This window comes from Pristiophorus japonicus, chromosome 15, assembly GCF_044704955.1.
Source record: "Pristiophorus japonicus isolate sPriJap1 chromosome 15, sPriJap1.hap1, whole genome shotgun sequence".
NCBI classification, from domain to species: domain Eukaryota; kingdom Metazoa; phylum Chordata; class Chondrichthyes; family Pristiophoridae; genus Pristiophorus; species Pristiophorus japonicus.
Window position 1 is genome coordinate 14,981,497 of NC_091991.1, and position 17,372 is coordinate 14,998,868.

Sequence of the window (17,372 nt, forward strand, 5' to 3'; positions counted from 1 at the left end):
AAGATTAATGACCTGCCAAATTCAATTAAACTTATTGGGGTCAGAATCCTGGAGCCCTGGGAGGGAAGCGATAGAATTTGGAGAGGGACCGAGTTATGCCATATCTCTGTCCATTTTTGCCCCATCAGAATTATGGCCTAAATTATTATGGGAATGTGTACATAATGTGTAAGTTCCTGGCATCTGGTACTGCTAAAGGCTTCAGGGTGAGGAGGTTTACAACTTAAATGACCTGTTCTTATTTTACAATCAATTACAATAGGGAGACTACAAGATTAAAATCCAAAAATGTGTCATTTTAATTTTCAAAAAGGCTGTTCAAGTGGCCCAGCTGGCCCACTGACAGCCCTTCTGAAACTACATACACACTTGCTGTCGTGCGCACTTAACCCCTTTAAAGCAAACTTTAACTTAAAAGCACATTTGAAAAATTATTTCTATATCCCTGCTGTAGGAAACATCAGTCTCTGACTCAGAAAAAGATCCAGGGTCAGGGTCACAAATAATAGGTGTGCTTAAGCCCTGCCCACAAAGGATTCATCACCATTACAACAGAAAGGAAACTCAAGGCCATTATCGTGCAGATTTAAATTTAATCGAGTAGAACTTAATCTTTCATTGGCACAAATGGAGTCTGACCTCATTTTCCAATCAATGTACAGTTAGTACAAAGGCAGCCAGAGTCGACTTACTATTGTGCTTGTTAACCTAGAGATGGGATAGAGGACATAGGACAGTTGGGCTAGGAGCAGACTAACCCATCGATCAATAAAGTAAATTAGAAATAAAACTTTAAAAAGTGATGAGGACACATTAAAGTTGCATTTGGCTTTTGTTTTATTTTTCTCTTTTGAACTCTTGTTGTCCTTCCTTTCTGTCCTGTTTCATGTGTACGTTTCAAGGGTCTTTTCTCTTCAATCTATTTGCCCCTAATTTCTTACTGATGATGCTTTAATCCTAGTTTTATTTTTCTATTCTTTTTATATGTTCTTTATGTTTCTTCCTTTAATTGTAACTTTGCGTTTTTTTCCCTAATAAGGAAAATAGCAAATTTTAGACTTACAGAAATATGACACATACTTAAGGAAAGTCCTATAATAATAAAATAAATGTTCACTTGAGATCTGTACATTCAAATATTATATGCATCTATAATTACTATAATGGACTGGTCTGCACGCTGTAGCCCTTCATTGGCTTGATTGATTTACTTTAAACGATCATAAAAAGGCTACAAGTCTACACGTTTGAAAGGGACAATAACTGGATAAATTGAATGCACAATATAATTCATTTATACTAATTGTAAGCATAAAGAAAAGAATCTGTCCAACTCTTACCATGTTATGGTTTTCTCTGAGCAGCAGTGGCCAAGAAAAAACAACAAAGAAGCTGTGCTGTTAAGAACAAAGCTCTTTTTACTATTTATGTCTTAGTTCATTGAAGGTCAGAGGTTATTAATTGCCACATAACTTTTTTTTAAATCATTAGCTGTGCTATTATTTAGTGCAATGATGCTCAAAACTGTAAAATTATAAGAGTTGGACATTTTCTTGTAGCCTTTTAAGAAAGCTTAAAGTGAACTGATCATGCCAAAAAGGGCTACAGTGTGCAGGCCAATGTATTTTGAATCTTCAACACCCATCATAAAATGTATGTATATTCCAATGGAAATCCTTTCGAAAGGAACTAATTCATAGGAGCATAAAAACTGTTATACTTCAGAATTATATATATTGTTTAAACTGATGTGGCTGCAGGGAATGCACCTAAATCCAAATCAGCTGCTTACATGTGATTCTTTAGTGTTACTTTGATTTATAAACATGCCATCACAGACTAAAAGCATGTGCACTTGAATGGCCTTTCAAGTTCAACACCAGCTTGTGTTCATACGCATTCCTTTATGACATAAACATATTCTTGTATACCAGCTTGATTTAATGCATGCCAGATATGTAATATTTCAATGTAATTTATCCTGTTATTTTATATTAAACTGATATTGATAATTCTGCCAGGTTCTGGATTGGGTTTATTACCTTTTACCATTAGTCCAGTAGTCCCAACTGGTAGTACTAACTGTGACACAGGTACTATTCCCATTATGTATTTTCTTTATAATTGCAGTATTTTGCAACAACAAAATGTACTATAAATCTATTATATGTGAAATGCAACGTATTAGAATTATTCACAACAAGCACAGAATGAGTTGAATGTGTTACATAGAATCTACAGTGCAGAAGCAGGCCATCTGGTCTATACCAGTTTTTACAATACACATAAGCCTGCTCCCACTCAAATTACCTCTTCCCACCTTGTCACCATCTCCTCCATTCTCTTCTCCCTCATGTATGCATCAACTCTCCGCTTGAATGCATCAATGCTATGTGCTTCAACCACTCCATGTGGCAGTGAGTTCTACATTCTAACCACACTCTGTAAAGACATTCTTCCTAAGTTCTTTATTTGATCTGTTAGTGGGTATCTTATATTTATTGCCCCTTGTTCTGTATTCACCAACAAGTGGAACACTTTCTCCACATCCACCCTATTGAATCCCTTTATAATTTTAAAGACCTGTTTTACATGTTTCTCCTCTGTTCCAGTCAAAAAAGTCCCTTCTCAATCATCCCTGATAGTTGCACCCTCTCAGTTCTGGTAGCATCCTTGTAAATCGTTTCTACCCTTTCTCCAGTGTTTCAACATCAGTTTTGTAGTTTAGAGGCAAGGGGGCCGAAATTGCCCCTTTCCTTAAGGTCTCTTAACACCGGAAAGTGGCGGCCATGTTGTGGAGTGCAATGCCCGCTAACTTTTCGTGTAATGGCTGCCGTTATCAAAATTCCGCTCCCGTGTTATCCCAGCGGATACCCGCTCTCCCCCCCCCCTCCCCCCGCCCCCAGCCCCCAATGCTCCGTTGTTGCTGAACCGTCCTAAGTGCATTATCACAGTGTGCACCGCCGATGTACCCTCCCGAGGGCGATATTCCACCGTGAAAACCTTTGGCCCGCTGAGCGGTGCCAAAACGAGCTTTTTCGCGGTGGTGCAGTGAAGCTGAGGCCTTCTGCAATGGCGGTGCAGCTCCCCTTAAAGAGGAGGACTTATTGCCGCTGCTGCCATGTTTATTTTTGTCGGCGGACTGCTATGTCGGCCTGACAATTATGCCCCCGGGTTTGACCGGGTCGCCAACAGGCAGCCTGGCACCCCATCTTGGGTGCCAGGCCGCTGGCCCGGCCGAAACCCTCCCTGGTGGCCCAGTGGACTGAAGTTAAAACATCACAGAGGCTCTTCCCTTTACGTGAAGGAGAGAGCCGTGGTGACGCGGCATCGTGATGACATCATCGAGGCGGTCACTCCGCACCATCCTCAACTTCCGCTCCCCCCGGTGTACTCACTGCCCCAACGTCCCCCCCTCCCAGTGTACTCACTGCCCCAACATCCGTCCCCTCCCCGGTGTACTCACTGACCCAACCTCCGCTCCCCCCCCCGGTGTACTCATTGACCCAACCTCCGCCCCCCTGGTGTATTCACTGCCCCAACGTTCCCCCCCCCCCTCCCCCGGTGTACTCACTGCCCCAACGCCCCCCCCTCCCAGTGTACTCACTGCCCCAACATCCGTCCCCTCCCCGGTGTATTCACTGACCCAACCTCTGCCCCCCTGGTGTACTCACTGCCCCAACGTCCGCCCCTGCTCCTCGCCCCCCCCACCCCCCTGCTTTACTCACTACCCCAACGTCCGCGCCCCCCGGTGTACTCACTGACCCAATATCCGCCCCCTCCCTGGTGTACTCACTGACCCAACGTCCGCCCCCCCTGGTATACTCACTGCCCCAACCTCCGCCCCCCAGTGTACTCACTGCCCCAACCTCCGCCCCCCTGGTGTACTCACTGACCCAACGTCCTCCGCCTCCCCGGTGTACTCACTGACCCAACCTCCGCCCCCCCGGTGTACTCACTGACCCAACCTCCCCCTCCCCGGTGTACTCACTGACCCAACATCCTCCCCCTCCCCGGTGTACTCACTGACCCAACATCCTCCCCCCTCCCCGGTGTACTCACTGACCCAACATCCTCCCCCCTCCCCGGTGTACTCACTGACCCAATATCCGCCCCCCTGGTATACTCACCCCAACTTCCCCCCTCCGGTGTACTCACTGCCCCAATGTTCACCCCCATTATGAGCGAATTCCGGTCCACCTGATAAAAACAAAGAATGGAATTTCGCTCAGGAGGCGACCTCAACCACCGCGGCGGTAAAAACCATAGAAACGGGGTGTGCGCGTCCCGTTTCGGGCGGTGGGCAATTTCAGCCCCAAGAACTGCAGATAGTACTCCAACTATGGTCTAACAAGATTCTATATAACTTTAACAGTACCTTCCTGCTTTTGTATTCCATTCGTCCCACCAAAATGAACGACCTCGTGGTTTGCTTTTTTGAATTTCATTTGCCATTTATCCACCCACTCTAAAAGCCTCTTTCTGTGTTCCTGTGTTTTGGTGCAATTGTCGACATTATTAACTATATCCCCTAAATTGTTATCATCTGCAAATTTCAACACCATACCTCAAATTTCCGAGTTCGTCATTTCTGTATATGCTGAACAACAATACTCCCAGCACTGATCCCTGCAGAACACCACTTCACACTTTCTGCCAGTCTGAGAAACTTCCCTTGACCCCTACCCTCTTCTTTTTTTACAGCTATCTGTAAATCTACTTTGCTACCTAAACCCCCTTACCTTTGTCTTGAGTCTCTTGTGTGGCGCCTTATCAAAAGTATCTATGTGTTTTGGGAAAATGAATAGATATCAGTACAGATCTCTTCTTACAGCACTTGGACCTAAAGGTTTGGCTAGGTAGAGCACGTAGAGGTAAACTGGATGGGGAACATTGCATGCTTGTAATGGAGCCTAACCAATTTTCCATGCAATTAAGTTCATGGATGGAAAATCAGGTAAGCTCTGCTCTGGGCATGCAATTCTCCCCGGAAATCTTTACAACCAAGTATGTTAAGAGGAGAATCTGCACTATCATTGTTTTGTAGCATTGTGCTTATTCCTTATTCCTTAATCACCCTGTCTTCCAACTAACAACAGAAGACTACTCTCTCATGTTTCTTCAACTATAACCCATAAAGCTCCTCTCTGCAATTGGAGAAAAACTGAAATGAAGTCCTTCTGTCAACACTTCACCAAGCAAATAAAATCATGTATTTTTTTTACATGGAGGCTGTGATTGAAGTAGAATTCCATCCTGCTTCATATTATTATTGTCTGTATTGTGTTTTTTTCCGATGAAATCTAAGATAGGTGTGGCATCACTGAATTTCTAGGCCACTATTTCAGTGAGTGAGTGATAAATTTATGTAACAAGTTGCCTAGGGAGATGGTGGAAGAAGAATCATAGAGAAATTACGAAACAGAAAGAGGCCATTCCGCCCATCGTGTCCTTGCCGGTCGAAAAAGAGCTACCCAGCCTAATCCCACTTTCTAGCACTAGGCCCTGTAGGTTACGGCTCTTTAAGTGCACATCCAAGTACTTTTTAAATGTGATAAGGGCTTCTGCTTCTACCACCCAGGAAGTGAGTTCCAGATCCCCACCACCCTCTGGGTGAAGAAATGATTCCTCATCTCCCCTCTGATCTTTCTACAAGCTACTTTAAATCTATGCCCCCTGGTTATTGACCCCTCTGCTAAGGGAAACCGGTCCTTTCTAACCACTCTATCTAGGCCCCTCATCATTTTATACACCTCAGTTAAATCTCCCCTCAACCTCCTCTGTTCCAAGGAAAACAACCCCAGCCTATGCAATCTATCCTCATAGCTAAAGTTTTCCAATCCTGGCAACATCCTCGTAAATCTCCTCTGCACCCTTTCTACTGCAATCACATTGTTCCTGTAATGTGCTGACCACAGCTGCATGCAATACTCAAGCTGTTAATTCCTTCAATGCAAATTAGACAGATTTTCAGAAAATAATATTTTGGGATGCAGTATGTGAGTAATTTGAGGCATGGCAAATGGTAAGTGTAGCTTGCTTGGGGGAAATAGGTGATCTTTGACCGATGTTTCCCAAAGCTTTCCATCACAGGGGGTTTTCTTCACCTCATATCTGGGTCTGTTGTAGACGAATTGATAGAGATTGATTGCCATGATTAGTCAAACAACTCCCTTATCTTTGTATCATGTGACTACCAGGATGTTAGGTGAACGGGTAACTGTGGTCATCTACTCCTACATCCCGAAATAGACAAATTTTGCAAATGGGCAAAACTATGGCAGATGGAGTTCAATGTGGGGAAGTGTGAGGGCATCCAAGTTGGACCTGAGATAGACAAATCAAAACATTTTACATAAGAACATAAGAATTAAGACAGGAGTCGGCCATATGGCGCCTCGAGCCTGCTCCGCCATTCAATAAGATCATGGCTGATCATCGACCTCAACTCTACTTTCCCACCCGATATCCATATCCTTTGATTCCCCTAGAGTCCAAAAATCTATCGATCTCAGCCTTGAATAGACTCAGCATCAACAGCCTTCTGGGACAGAGAATTCCAATGATTCACAACCCTCTGAGTGAAGAAATTCCTCCTCATAAATGGCCAACTCCTTATCCTGAGACTATGCCCCCTAGTTCTAGACACTCCAGCCAGGAGAAACATCCTCTCAGCACCTATCCTGTCAGCCCTTAATTTACTTAATGGCAAGAGATTAGGAACTGTGGATGAGCAAAAGGATTTGGGTGTCCATGTACACACATCATTAAAAGCTGGCATACAGGCACAAAGTAATCAAAGAGGTTACTGGAATACAGGCCTTTATCTCAAAGGGGCTGGAATATTAAGTTATGTTACAGTTATATTAAGCTCTGGTTAGACTCCATTTAGAGTACTGTGTTCACATCTGGGCACTGCACCTCAGGAAGGATATATTGGCCTTGGAGCGGTGCAGCCTAGATTCACCAGAATTATAGAATCATAGAAACATAGAAATTTACAGTGCAGAAGGAAGACATTTCGGCCCATCGTGATTGTGTCTGCGCCGGCCGACAAAGTTCCGCAGGGCCCTCGGTCAGCAGCCCTGAAGGTTACATATAAACCTTTGAACAATGGCGGAAAGGTAAAGAGCACCCAGCCCAACCAGCTGCCCCACACAACTGCAACACCCCTTACACTAAAACATTCTACACTCTTGGGAGAGGCTAAAACCAGATAAAAACCCAGGCCAATTTAGGGGGAAAAGAAATCTCGGAAAATTCCTCTCCGACCATTCCAGGCGATTGAAACTAGTCCAGGAGATCACCCTGGCCGTATTCGATTCCCTGAAGTACTTACCATTATATCTGCGCCAGCCAACAAGAGGTTATCCAGTCTAATCCCAATTACCAGCTCTAGGTCCGTAATCCTGCAGGTTACAGCACTTTAAGTTCGCATCCAACCATCTCTTAAAAGTGATGAGGGTTTCTGCATCCACCACTCTTCCAGACAGTGAGTTCCAAATCCCCACAACCCTCTGCGTAAAGAAGCCCCTCCTCAAATTCCCTCTAAATCTTTCACCAACCACCTTAAAACTATGCCCCCCTGTAATAGATCCCTCCACCAATGGAAATAGGCCCTTACTATCCACTATGTCCAGGCCCCACAATATTTTGTACACCTCATTTGAGGTCTCCTCTCAACCTCTTCTGTTCCAATGAGAACAAGCCCAGCCTATCCAATCTGTCCTCATAACTAAGATTCTCCATTCCAGGCAGGGCTAAAAGAATTAAATTATGAGGATGCGTTGCCCAGACTAAGCTTGTACTCTGTTAATTATAGAAGATAAATTGAAGTGTTTAAGATGTTAAAAGGAGTTGATACAGTAGATAGAGAAAAACTATTTCCTCTGGTGGGGGAGTCCAGAACAAGGGGACATAACCTTATATCGTGTTCCTAACACAGGTGAGGCTGCACACAGGGAGGTTAAAGTAACGGTGACCTCAGTCTTTAGTAAGACACTCCAGAGTGAGGAACAGGCCTTAGGGGCTGGCTTATATACAGTGCTCCCAAGGGATGCTGGGATCCCTTGGGACTTCAAGGGATGAGCTCCCTGGTGGTGGAACATGGGAGTGCATGCTTTACAGATACACAACATCACTCCCCCCCGCCCCCCCCCACAAAAGTCAAAGTGAAAACTATTTACAACGTGAGGCAGTCGGGAGCCTCTCTTTCTCTGGTGGACCGCCTGAGTACAAATGTCTGTTCTGGTGTGTTGGCTGTGCCCTCGCTGGGCTGGCGTGTTGTTGGCCCTGCAGGGCTGCTAGGTGAGCCTGGCCTTGCTGGGCTGTTGGGCATGATGGGTTCGATTTCCTGGTCCGGTGTGGTGTCGTTGATCCTTTGGGTGTGTGCTGTGGGCTTCGGAAAAGGTGATGTCTGCTGTGGGTTGTTCAGGGCAGTCTGTGAACCACAGCCTCGTTTAATCCAGGTGCTTTCTGCAAATTTGTCGATTGTCTAGTTTGACTACAAACACATTATTCCCTTCTTTAGCTATCACCGTGCCCACGATCCACTTGGGACCATGTCCATAGTTTAGCACATACACAGGGTCATTCAGATCAATTTCCCGTGACACAGTGGCACAACCATCGTTTACATTTTGTTGCTGCCGCCTGCTCTCTACCTGATCATGCAGGTTGGGGTGAACCAGCGAGTCTGGTTTTAAGAGTCCTTTTCATGAGTAGCTCAGCCGGGGGCACACCTGTGAGCGAGTGGGGTCTCGTGCGGTAGCTGAGCAGTACTCGGGACAGGTGGGTTTGGAGTGAGCCTTCTGTGACTCATTTAAGGCTCTGTTTGATGGTTTGTACTGCCCACTCTGCCTACCCATTGGAGGCTGGTTTAAACGGGGCCGAGGTGACATGTTTGATCCCATTGCGGGTCATGAATTCTTTAAATTCGGCACTGGTGAAACATGGCCCGTTGTCACTGACCAGTATGTCAGGCAGGCCGTGGGTGGCAAACATGGGCCTCAGGCTTTCAATGGTGGCGGTGGCGGTGCTTCCCGACATTATTTCACATTCAATCCATTTTGAAAAAGCATCCACCACCACCAAAAACATTTTACCGAGAAACGGACCTGCATAGTCGACATGGATCCTCGACCATGGTCTGGAGGGCCAGGACCACAAACTTAGTGGCGCCTCTCTGGGCGCGTTGCTCAACTGAGCACATCCGCTGCATTGCCGTACACAGGACTCTAAGTCAGAGTCGATACCGGGCCACCAGACGTGGGATCTGGCTATCGCTTTCATCATTACTATACCCGGGTGTGTGCTGAGGAGATCTGAGATGAACGTCTCCCTGCCCTTTTTTGGTAGTACTACGCGGTTACTCCACAACAGGCAATCTGCCTGAATGGACAGCTCGTCCTTTCGCTGCTGGAACGGCTTGATTGGCTCTTGCATTTCAACGGGGATGCTGGCCCAGCTCCCATGCAGTACACAGTTTTTTTACTTGGGACAGCAGAGGATCTTGGCTGGTTCAAGTCCTAATCTGGCGGGCCGTGACAGGTGATTTATAATTTTCAATCGTTTCCATGACCATCAACAAGTCTGCGGGCTGCGCCAACATCAACAAGTATGCAGGCTGCGCCATTTCCACCCCCGTGGTGGGCAATGGTAGCCGACTGAGAGCATCCGCACAGTTCTCGGTGCCTGGCCTGTGGCGGATGGTATAGTTATATGCTAACAGCGCGAGTGCCCACCTTTGTATGCGGGCTGAGGCATTAGTATTTATCCCCTTGTTTTCAGCGAACAGGGATGTGAGGGGCTTGTGATCAGTTTCCACCTCAAATTTGAGGCCAAACAGGTACTGATGCATTTTCTTTACCCCGAACACACACGCTAATGCCTCTTTCTCAATCATGCTGTAGACCCGCTCGGCCCTAGACAAGCTCCAGGAAGCATAGGCGACAGGTTGCAACTTCCCTGCAACGTTAGCTTGTTGTAATACACACCCGACTCCATACGATGACGCGTCACATGCTACCACAAGTCTTTTACATGGGTGACAGTACAAGCAGCTTGTTGGAGCATAAAATGTTTCTGGCATTCTCAAAAGCAATTACTTGTTTTTTTTCCCCATACCCAGTTCTCACCTTTGCACAATAACACACGTAGGGGCTCTAAAAGGGTGGTTAACCCCGGTAGGAAGTTACCAAAATAGTTGAGGAGTCCCAGGAACAACCGCAGCTCCGTGACGTTCTGTGGCCTGGGCGCGTTCCTGATAGCCTCTGTCTTGGCGTCTGTGGAACAAATGCCGTCCGCCGCGATCTTTCTCCCCAAAAACTCCACTTCTGTTGCCATGAAGACACGTTTCGATCTCTTCAGCCGCAGCCCGACGCGATCCAGTCGCTGGAGGACCTCTTCCAGGTTTTGTAGGTGCTCGGTGGTGTCCCGACCCATGACCAATATATCGTCCTGAAAGACCACCATGTGTGGTACCGACTTGAGTAGGCTCTCCATGTTTCTCTGGAAGATTGCTGCAGCCGACCGAATTCCAAACGGGCATCTGTTGTAAATGAACAGTCCCTTGTGCGTGTTGATGCAGGTGAGGCCCTTCGAAGACTCCTCCAGCTCCTGCATCATGAAGGCCGAAGTCAGGTCAAGCTTGGTGAACGTCTTGCCTCCTGCCAGCGTTGCAAATAGGTCATCTGCCTCAGCTAATGGATATTGGTCCTGTAGCGAGAAATGATTAATAATTACTTTATAATCGTCGCAAATCCTGACCGTGCCATCACTTTTGAGTACTGGAACAATCGGGCTGGCCCACTCGCTGAATTCCACTGGGGAGACGATGCCCTCACGTTGCAGCCTGTCGCTTGATTTCCACTCTCTCCCTCATCATGTGAGGTACCGCTCGCGCCTTGTGGTGAATGGGTCGTGCCTCTGGGACCAAGTGGATCCGCACCTTCGCCCCGCAAAAGTTTCCAATGCCTAGCTCAAAAAGGGAAGGAAATTTATTAAGAACCTGGGTACATGAGGCCTCATCGACATGCGGTAGCGCTCGGATATCATCCCAGTTCCAGCGGATTTTGCCCAGCCAGCTCCTTCCAAGCAGTGTGGGGCCATCACCCGGGACAATCCAGAGTGGCAGTTCGTGCACCATGCCCTCGTAGGTGACCTTGACCATGGCGCTGCCCAGGACAGTGATAAGCTCTTTGGTTCTCAGCTTCATGTGGATGGGGCTCAGGACTGGTCTGAATGCCTTGTTGCACCACAGTCTCTCAAACATCTTTTTACTCATGATGGATTGGCTAGAGCCAGTGTCCAGTTCCATGGCTACGGGTAAGCCATTCAATTTTACGTTTAGCATTATAGGTGGACATTTCGTCGAAAATCTGTGCACCCCGTGTACTTCAGCATCTGCCTCCTTTCTCTGAGGCTCGAAATTGCTTTGATCCACTATGGACCGATCTTTCTCTGCCACGTGGTGGTTAGCAGGTTTTGCAGAGCTTGTAGCTCGTTTGCAAGCTCGTTGGAGGTGCCCCATTGTTCCACAGCTCTTGCAAACATACCCTTTGAAGCGGCATGATAGGCTGAATGGAAGCCTCCACAACAAGGTGTGAATTGCCTTGCATTCATCCTTTGTTGGGGACTCCGAGTCATCTGGGTCACCTGAGGCCTGCTGGCAGTTGCAGACTCGTGGGTTCTGCCCTGTACATTTCTGCTCACAAACACAGTTCCAATTAATTTATGAACATTGCTAGTACTTGTGTGCTGAGAGATTTGTTTGGTGTTATCACTGATGGACATAAACGCCTGTGCTATCGCAATGGCCTTACTGAGGGTCGGTGTCTCTCCAGTCAAAAGTTTTCCAAGGATGGTCTCATGGCCAATGCCCAGTACAAAAAAGTCTCTGAGCATTTGCTCCAGGTAGCCATAAAAATTAAATTGTCCTGCAAGTCGCCTTAGCTCGGCGATGTAGCTCGCCACTTCCTGACCTTCAGATCGCTGGCACGTGTAGAACCGATACCTCGCCATCAGCACGCTCTCCCTTGGGTTAAGATGCTCCCGAACCAGTGTACGACTTATCTGTGGGTTTCACCGGAGCCAGAAGATTCTTCATGAGGCTGTAGGTCGGTGCCCCGCAGACTGTGAGGAGGACTGCTCTCCTTTTTGCAGCGCTTCCTTCTCCGTCCAGCTCGATGGCTACAAAGTACTGGTCTAGCCGTTTGACATTGGCTTCCCAGTCCTCACCCTCCGAGAACTTCTCCAGTATGCCCACAGTTTGCTGCATCTTTGCGTTGGATTCGTATTCTCGTCGCCAGTTATTGTGTTCCTAACACAGATGAGGCTGCACACAGGGAGGTTAAAGTAACAGTGACCTCAGTCTTTAATAAGACACTTCAGAGTGAGGAACAGGCCTTAGGTGTCGGCTTATATACAGTGCTCCCAAGGGATGCTGGAATCCCTTGGGACTTCAGGGGATGAGCTCCCTGGTGGCGGAACACGGGAATGCATGCTTTACAGATACACAACACCTTAAAATTAGAGTTAGGCCGTTCAGGGGTGATGTCAGGAAGCACTTCTTCACACAAAGTGGAAATCTGGAACTCTCTGCCCCAAAAAGCTGCTGAGGCTAGGATGATTTAAAATGTCAAAACTGAGATTGATAGGTTTTTGTCAGGCAGGGGTATTAAGGGTTACAAAAATAATGGAGTTAAGATGCAGATCAGCCATCATCTAATTGAATGGTGGATCAAGCATGAGGGACTGAATGACCTCCTCCTGTTCCTATAACTGGTGAGACAGGATTAAAGGATAAAACCAGCTATGAATTACATAAGAAGAATTAGGAACAGGAGTAGGCCATCTAGCCCCTCGAGCCTGCTCCGCCATTCAACAAGATCATGGCTGATCTGGCCGTGGACTCAGCTCCACTTACCCGCCCGCTCCCCGTAACCCTTAATTCCCTTATTGGTTAAAAATCTATCTATCTGTGATTTGAATACATTCAATGAGCTAGCCTCAACTGCTTCCTTGGGCAGAGAATTCCACAGATTCACAGCCCTCTGGGAGAAGGAATTCCTTCTCAACTCGGTTTTAAATTGGCTCCCCCGTATTTTGAGGCTGTGCCCCCTAGTTCTAGTCTCCCCGACCAGTGGAAACAACCTCTCTGCCTCTATCTTGTCTATCCCTTTCATTATTTTAAATGTTTCTATAAGATCACCCCTCATCCTTCTGAACTCCAACGAGTAAAGACCCAGTCTGCTCAATCTATCATCATAAGATAACCCTCTCATCTCCGGAATCAGCCTAGTGAATCGTCTCTGTACCCCCTCCAAAGCTAGTATATCCTTCCTTAGGTAAGGTGACCAAAACTGCACGCAGTACTCCAGGTGCGGCCTCACTAATACCCCATACAGTTGCAGCAAGACCTCCCTGCTTTTGTACTCCATCCCTCTCACAATGAAGGCCAACATTCCATTCGCCTTCCTGATTACCTGCTGCACCTGCAAACTAACTTTTTGGGATTCATGCACAAGGACCCCCCAGGTCCCTCTGCACCGCAGCATGTTGTAATTTCTCCCCATTCAAATAATATTCCCTTTTACTGTTTTTTTTTCCAGGGTAGATGACCTCACATTTTCCGACATTGTATTCCATCTGCCAAACCTTAGCCCATTCGCTTAACCTATCTAAATCTCTTTGCAGCCTTTCTGTGTCCTCTACACAACCCGCTTTCCCACTAATCTTTGTGTCATCTTCAAATTTTGTTACATTACACTCTGTCCCCTCTTCCAGGTTGTCTATGTATATTGTAAACAGTTGTGGTTCCAGCACCGATCCCTGTGGCACACCGCTAACCACCGATTTCCAACCCGAAAAGGACCCATTTATCCCGACTCTCTGCTTTCTGTTTGCCAGCCAATTCTCGATCCATGCTAATACATTTCCTCTGACTCCGCGTACCTTTATCTTCTGCAGTAACCTTTTGTGTGGCACCTTATCGAATGCCTTTTGGAAATTTAAATACACCACATCCATCGGTACACCTCTATCCACCATGCTCATTATATCCTCAAAGAACTCCAGTAAATTAGTTAAACATGATTTCCCCTTCATGAATCCATGTTGCGTCTGCTTGATTGCACTATTCCTAGCTAGATGTCCCGCTATTTCTTCCTTAATGATAGCTTCAAGCATTTTCCCCACTACAGCCGATAGTTACCTGCCTTTTGTCTGCCCCCTTTTTTAAACAGAGGCGTTACATTAGCTGCTTTCCAATCCGCTGGTACCTCCCCAGAGTCCAGAGAATTTTGGTAGATTATAATGAATGCATCTACTATAACTTCCACCATCTCTTTTAATACCCTGGGATGCATTTCATCAGGACCAGGGGACTTATCTACCTTGAGTCCCATTAGCCTGTCCAGCACAACCCCCCTAGTGATAGTGATTGTCTCAAGGTCCTCCCTTTCCACATTCCTGTGACCAGCAATTTTTGGCATGGTTTTTGTGTCTTCCACTGTGAAGACCGAAGCAAAATAATTGTTTGAGGTCTCAGCCATTTCCACATTTCTCATTATTAAATCCCCCTTCTCATCTTCTAAGGGACCAACATTTACTTGAGTCACTCTTTTCCGTTTTATATATCTGTAAAAGCTTTTACTATCTGTTTGTTTTTATGTTTTGCGAATTGGATTACATTTGTTTGTTTGTTGAATTAAGAAATTTTTAATTTAGAAAGCATTCTGAAATTAAAGTTTGTTATGACAGTTATAGGCTAAATCATGTGGAAAAGAATAGAGAACAGTTGTGTTTTATAGTCCCTTTCTAAAGGAAAGCAAAAAAAGACTTGCATTCATTTATCACCTTATTGCATCTCTCTATCTCAAAGCACTTCACAAACAATTGATTACTTTGAACTGTCTAACAGTTGTTATCGACATATGCCTGCTAAATGTTATAACTTCATGATCTGAAATAATTTTGAATAAGCAAATTGAATTCTATTGTATTAGCAAAACAATCAAACCAGAAAGTTCTATCATTCACCATTAAGTAATTGGAATAGCTGATAAGAAGTAAAATAATGGTAAATTAATAATTGCGCAGTATGACATTGCAACAATTATCATAGATGTTGCCATATAAATGGTCTCTATTACACAAACATTTTAAAGCAGCTAACAGAGATTCGACTTGATGACAATTACTTTAATTCTTGTTTTACTGTGCATCAAAATTAAGTAAATATAAAACATATTTTTTACGTAATTGGTCTTAATGTCTATTTACTATATGTGAAACAAATAAGAGTACAACTTTAAGCTACTGTTAAAATTTGCTTGCAATTTTGTATTAATAATTATGCTAATTTTTCAGACTCTTTAATGTGTCCATTTATTACTAGGCAAAGAAGATGCAAGGCCTTGCCGGAAATTAGATGTCAAAATGATCATAAGAAAAGATGACTGCCGCACCACTGGCGCTGTATGTATAACTCTACCTTTTATTTCCATTCTACTCCGTATAACCCAGTTTTGTCATTACTGCTTAAAATAGAAATGTAGCTTTATAGTGTGCAATTGCCAGAAGAATTCCATCCAATCCCACAAGCTCCATCGGCAAAGACACTGGAGCGATTGTAGTAACCTCACTGCTTGCCTGCTTGATAGAAACATAGAAAATAGGTGCAGGAGTAGGCCATTCGGCCCTTCGAGCCTGCACCACCATTCAATATGATCATGGCTGATCATGCATTTCAGTACCCCATTCCTGCTTTCTCTCCATACCCCTTGATCCCTTTAGCCATAAGGGCCACATCTAAATCCCTTTTGGATATATCTAACGAACTGGCCCCAACAACTTTCTGTGGTAGAGAATTCCACATGCCCACAACTTGCTGAGTGAAGAAGTTTCTCCTTATCTCGGTCCTAAATGGCTTACCCCTTATCCTTAGACTGTGACCCTGATTCTGGACTTCCCCAACATCGGGGACATTTTTCCTGCATCTAGCCTGTCCAGTCAGAATTTTATGTTTCTATGAGATCCCCTCTCATTCTTCTAAATTCCATTGAATACAAGCCTAGTCGATCCAGTCTTTCTTCATATGTCAGTCCTGTCAACTTAGCTCTGAATCATAATTAAATGTGGGACTGCATAACTCAGTGCCACACCACAGAGTGCATGTACTAAGCATTTAAGCATATTAAATGCCATCATATTGTTAAGGATGTGATTTAGAACATTTAAAGAAAACAATTGAGCTATTCAGTCTTACTGCAGGAAAAATATCTCCTGTAAATTAAATATAGAGCATTCTTCATGATTCTTAATTCTTTCCAGGTTATTGTAGCTTCTTGTGATGGTAAGTGCCCATCTGCTATGATATTCAACACTAATATCAACAACTATGCAAAATTCTGCAAATGCTGCAGAGAAGTTGAGCTTGCAGATCAGACTGTGCCACTTTTCTGTGCCGGAAATTCTACTTGGATTGACTTTACGTTTCAAGAGCCAACAGACTGTTCCTGTCGGTGGAATTAAGTAATTCTTATTATGAGTCAATCATACTATTACAGAATGGCCTAGAAATTGGTTGCTGACTTGCCTGAAAAACAGGTGCCTAAGTGTCCAATACGGCGGGCAGTTTGCGTGTGCACACTCTGCACCGGAAGTACAATGCCCATCATATTGGTGAAGGCAGAAAAAGAGAAACCTAGGGCCTGCACCTGAAACAGACATTGGGCCCTTTGCAAAGGCAGATAAGGTGCCTAACTCCTGTTTCAGTCCTCTCCTTAAATTTGTCTGCCCTGAATGCTGCCAGCACTGGGCAGCAGCTTTGAGGAAAACCAGGTCTACATGTGCCCTAAAAGGCAAGCTTTTTAAAAAGTGCTTAACTGACTGTGGAACCAGAGGAGCAGTAGTGCTCCTTCTGGCTCCACAGCAGTGCCAAAGACCATTGCTGCCCCCTGCATGGACCCAAAATTCGAGTTCCTTTCACCACCAAGCTGCCTGGGGCCACCCAGCAGGCATTCACAGCTCACTGATCTTGTGTAAATGAAACCCAACACCAAATACCAGGTGTGCCTTAGGCCTACCTGGTGTGGTGCAGGGAACATTCCGATGTGAACCAATTTCTAGGCCAATGGATCTTCAAATATACATTTCCGAATATTACCTACAAGCCTGCAATTGTTTTGTTGAATGCTTTACACTAAACATTTGTAAATTAACTGTAGAATTAATTAATTTTTGTGGTAACTTGTCAGCAGTGACAATGATGTAAGGTTATTTAATCAACTAAAATTTGTATTAAGCTACTTTAGATATTTAGTAAGAATGATATGCTATAATTGTCACTGTTTTGAGTACGTGATAATTGT

General features: G+C 45.1%; 1 protein-coding gene across 1 annotated transcript in view; it reads left to right on the top strand.

Annotated features, from left to right (window-relative positions):
• otogl (otogelin-like) overlaps nucleotides 1-16,699 on the top strand; it is a 238,726-nt gene extending 222,027 nt beyond the window's left edge. The window contains exons 53-55 of the mRNA XM_070901511.1: nucleotides 2,022-2,093; nucleotides 15,398-15,477; nucleotides 16,333-16,699. Coding sequence (XP_070757612.1) covers nucleotides 2,022-2,093; nucleotides 15,398-15,477; nucleotides 16,333-16,533 — 353 coding nt within the window. The 3' untranslated portion in view covers nucleotides 16,534-16,699. The remainder of the gene's footprint in view (nucleotides 1-2,021; nucleotides 2,094-15,397; nucleotides 15,478-16,332) is intronic.
• The last annotated feature ends 673 nt before the right edge of the window (nucleotides 16,700-17,372 follow it).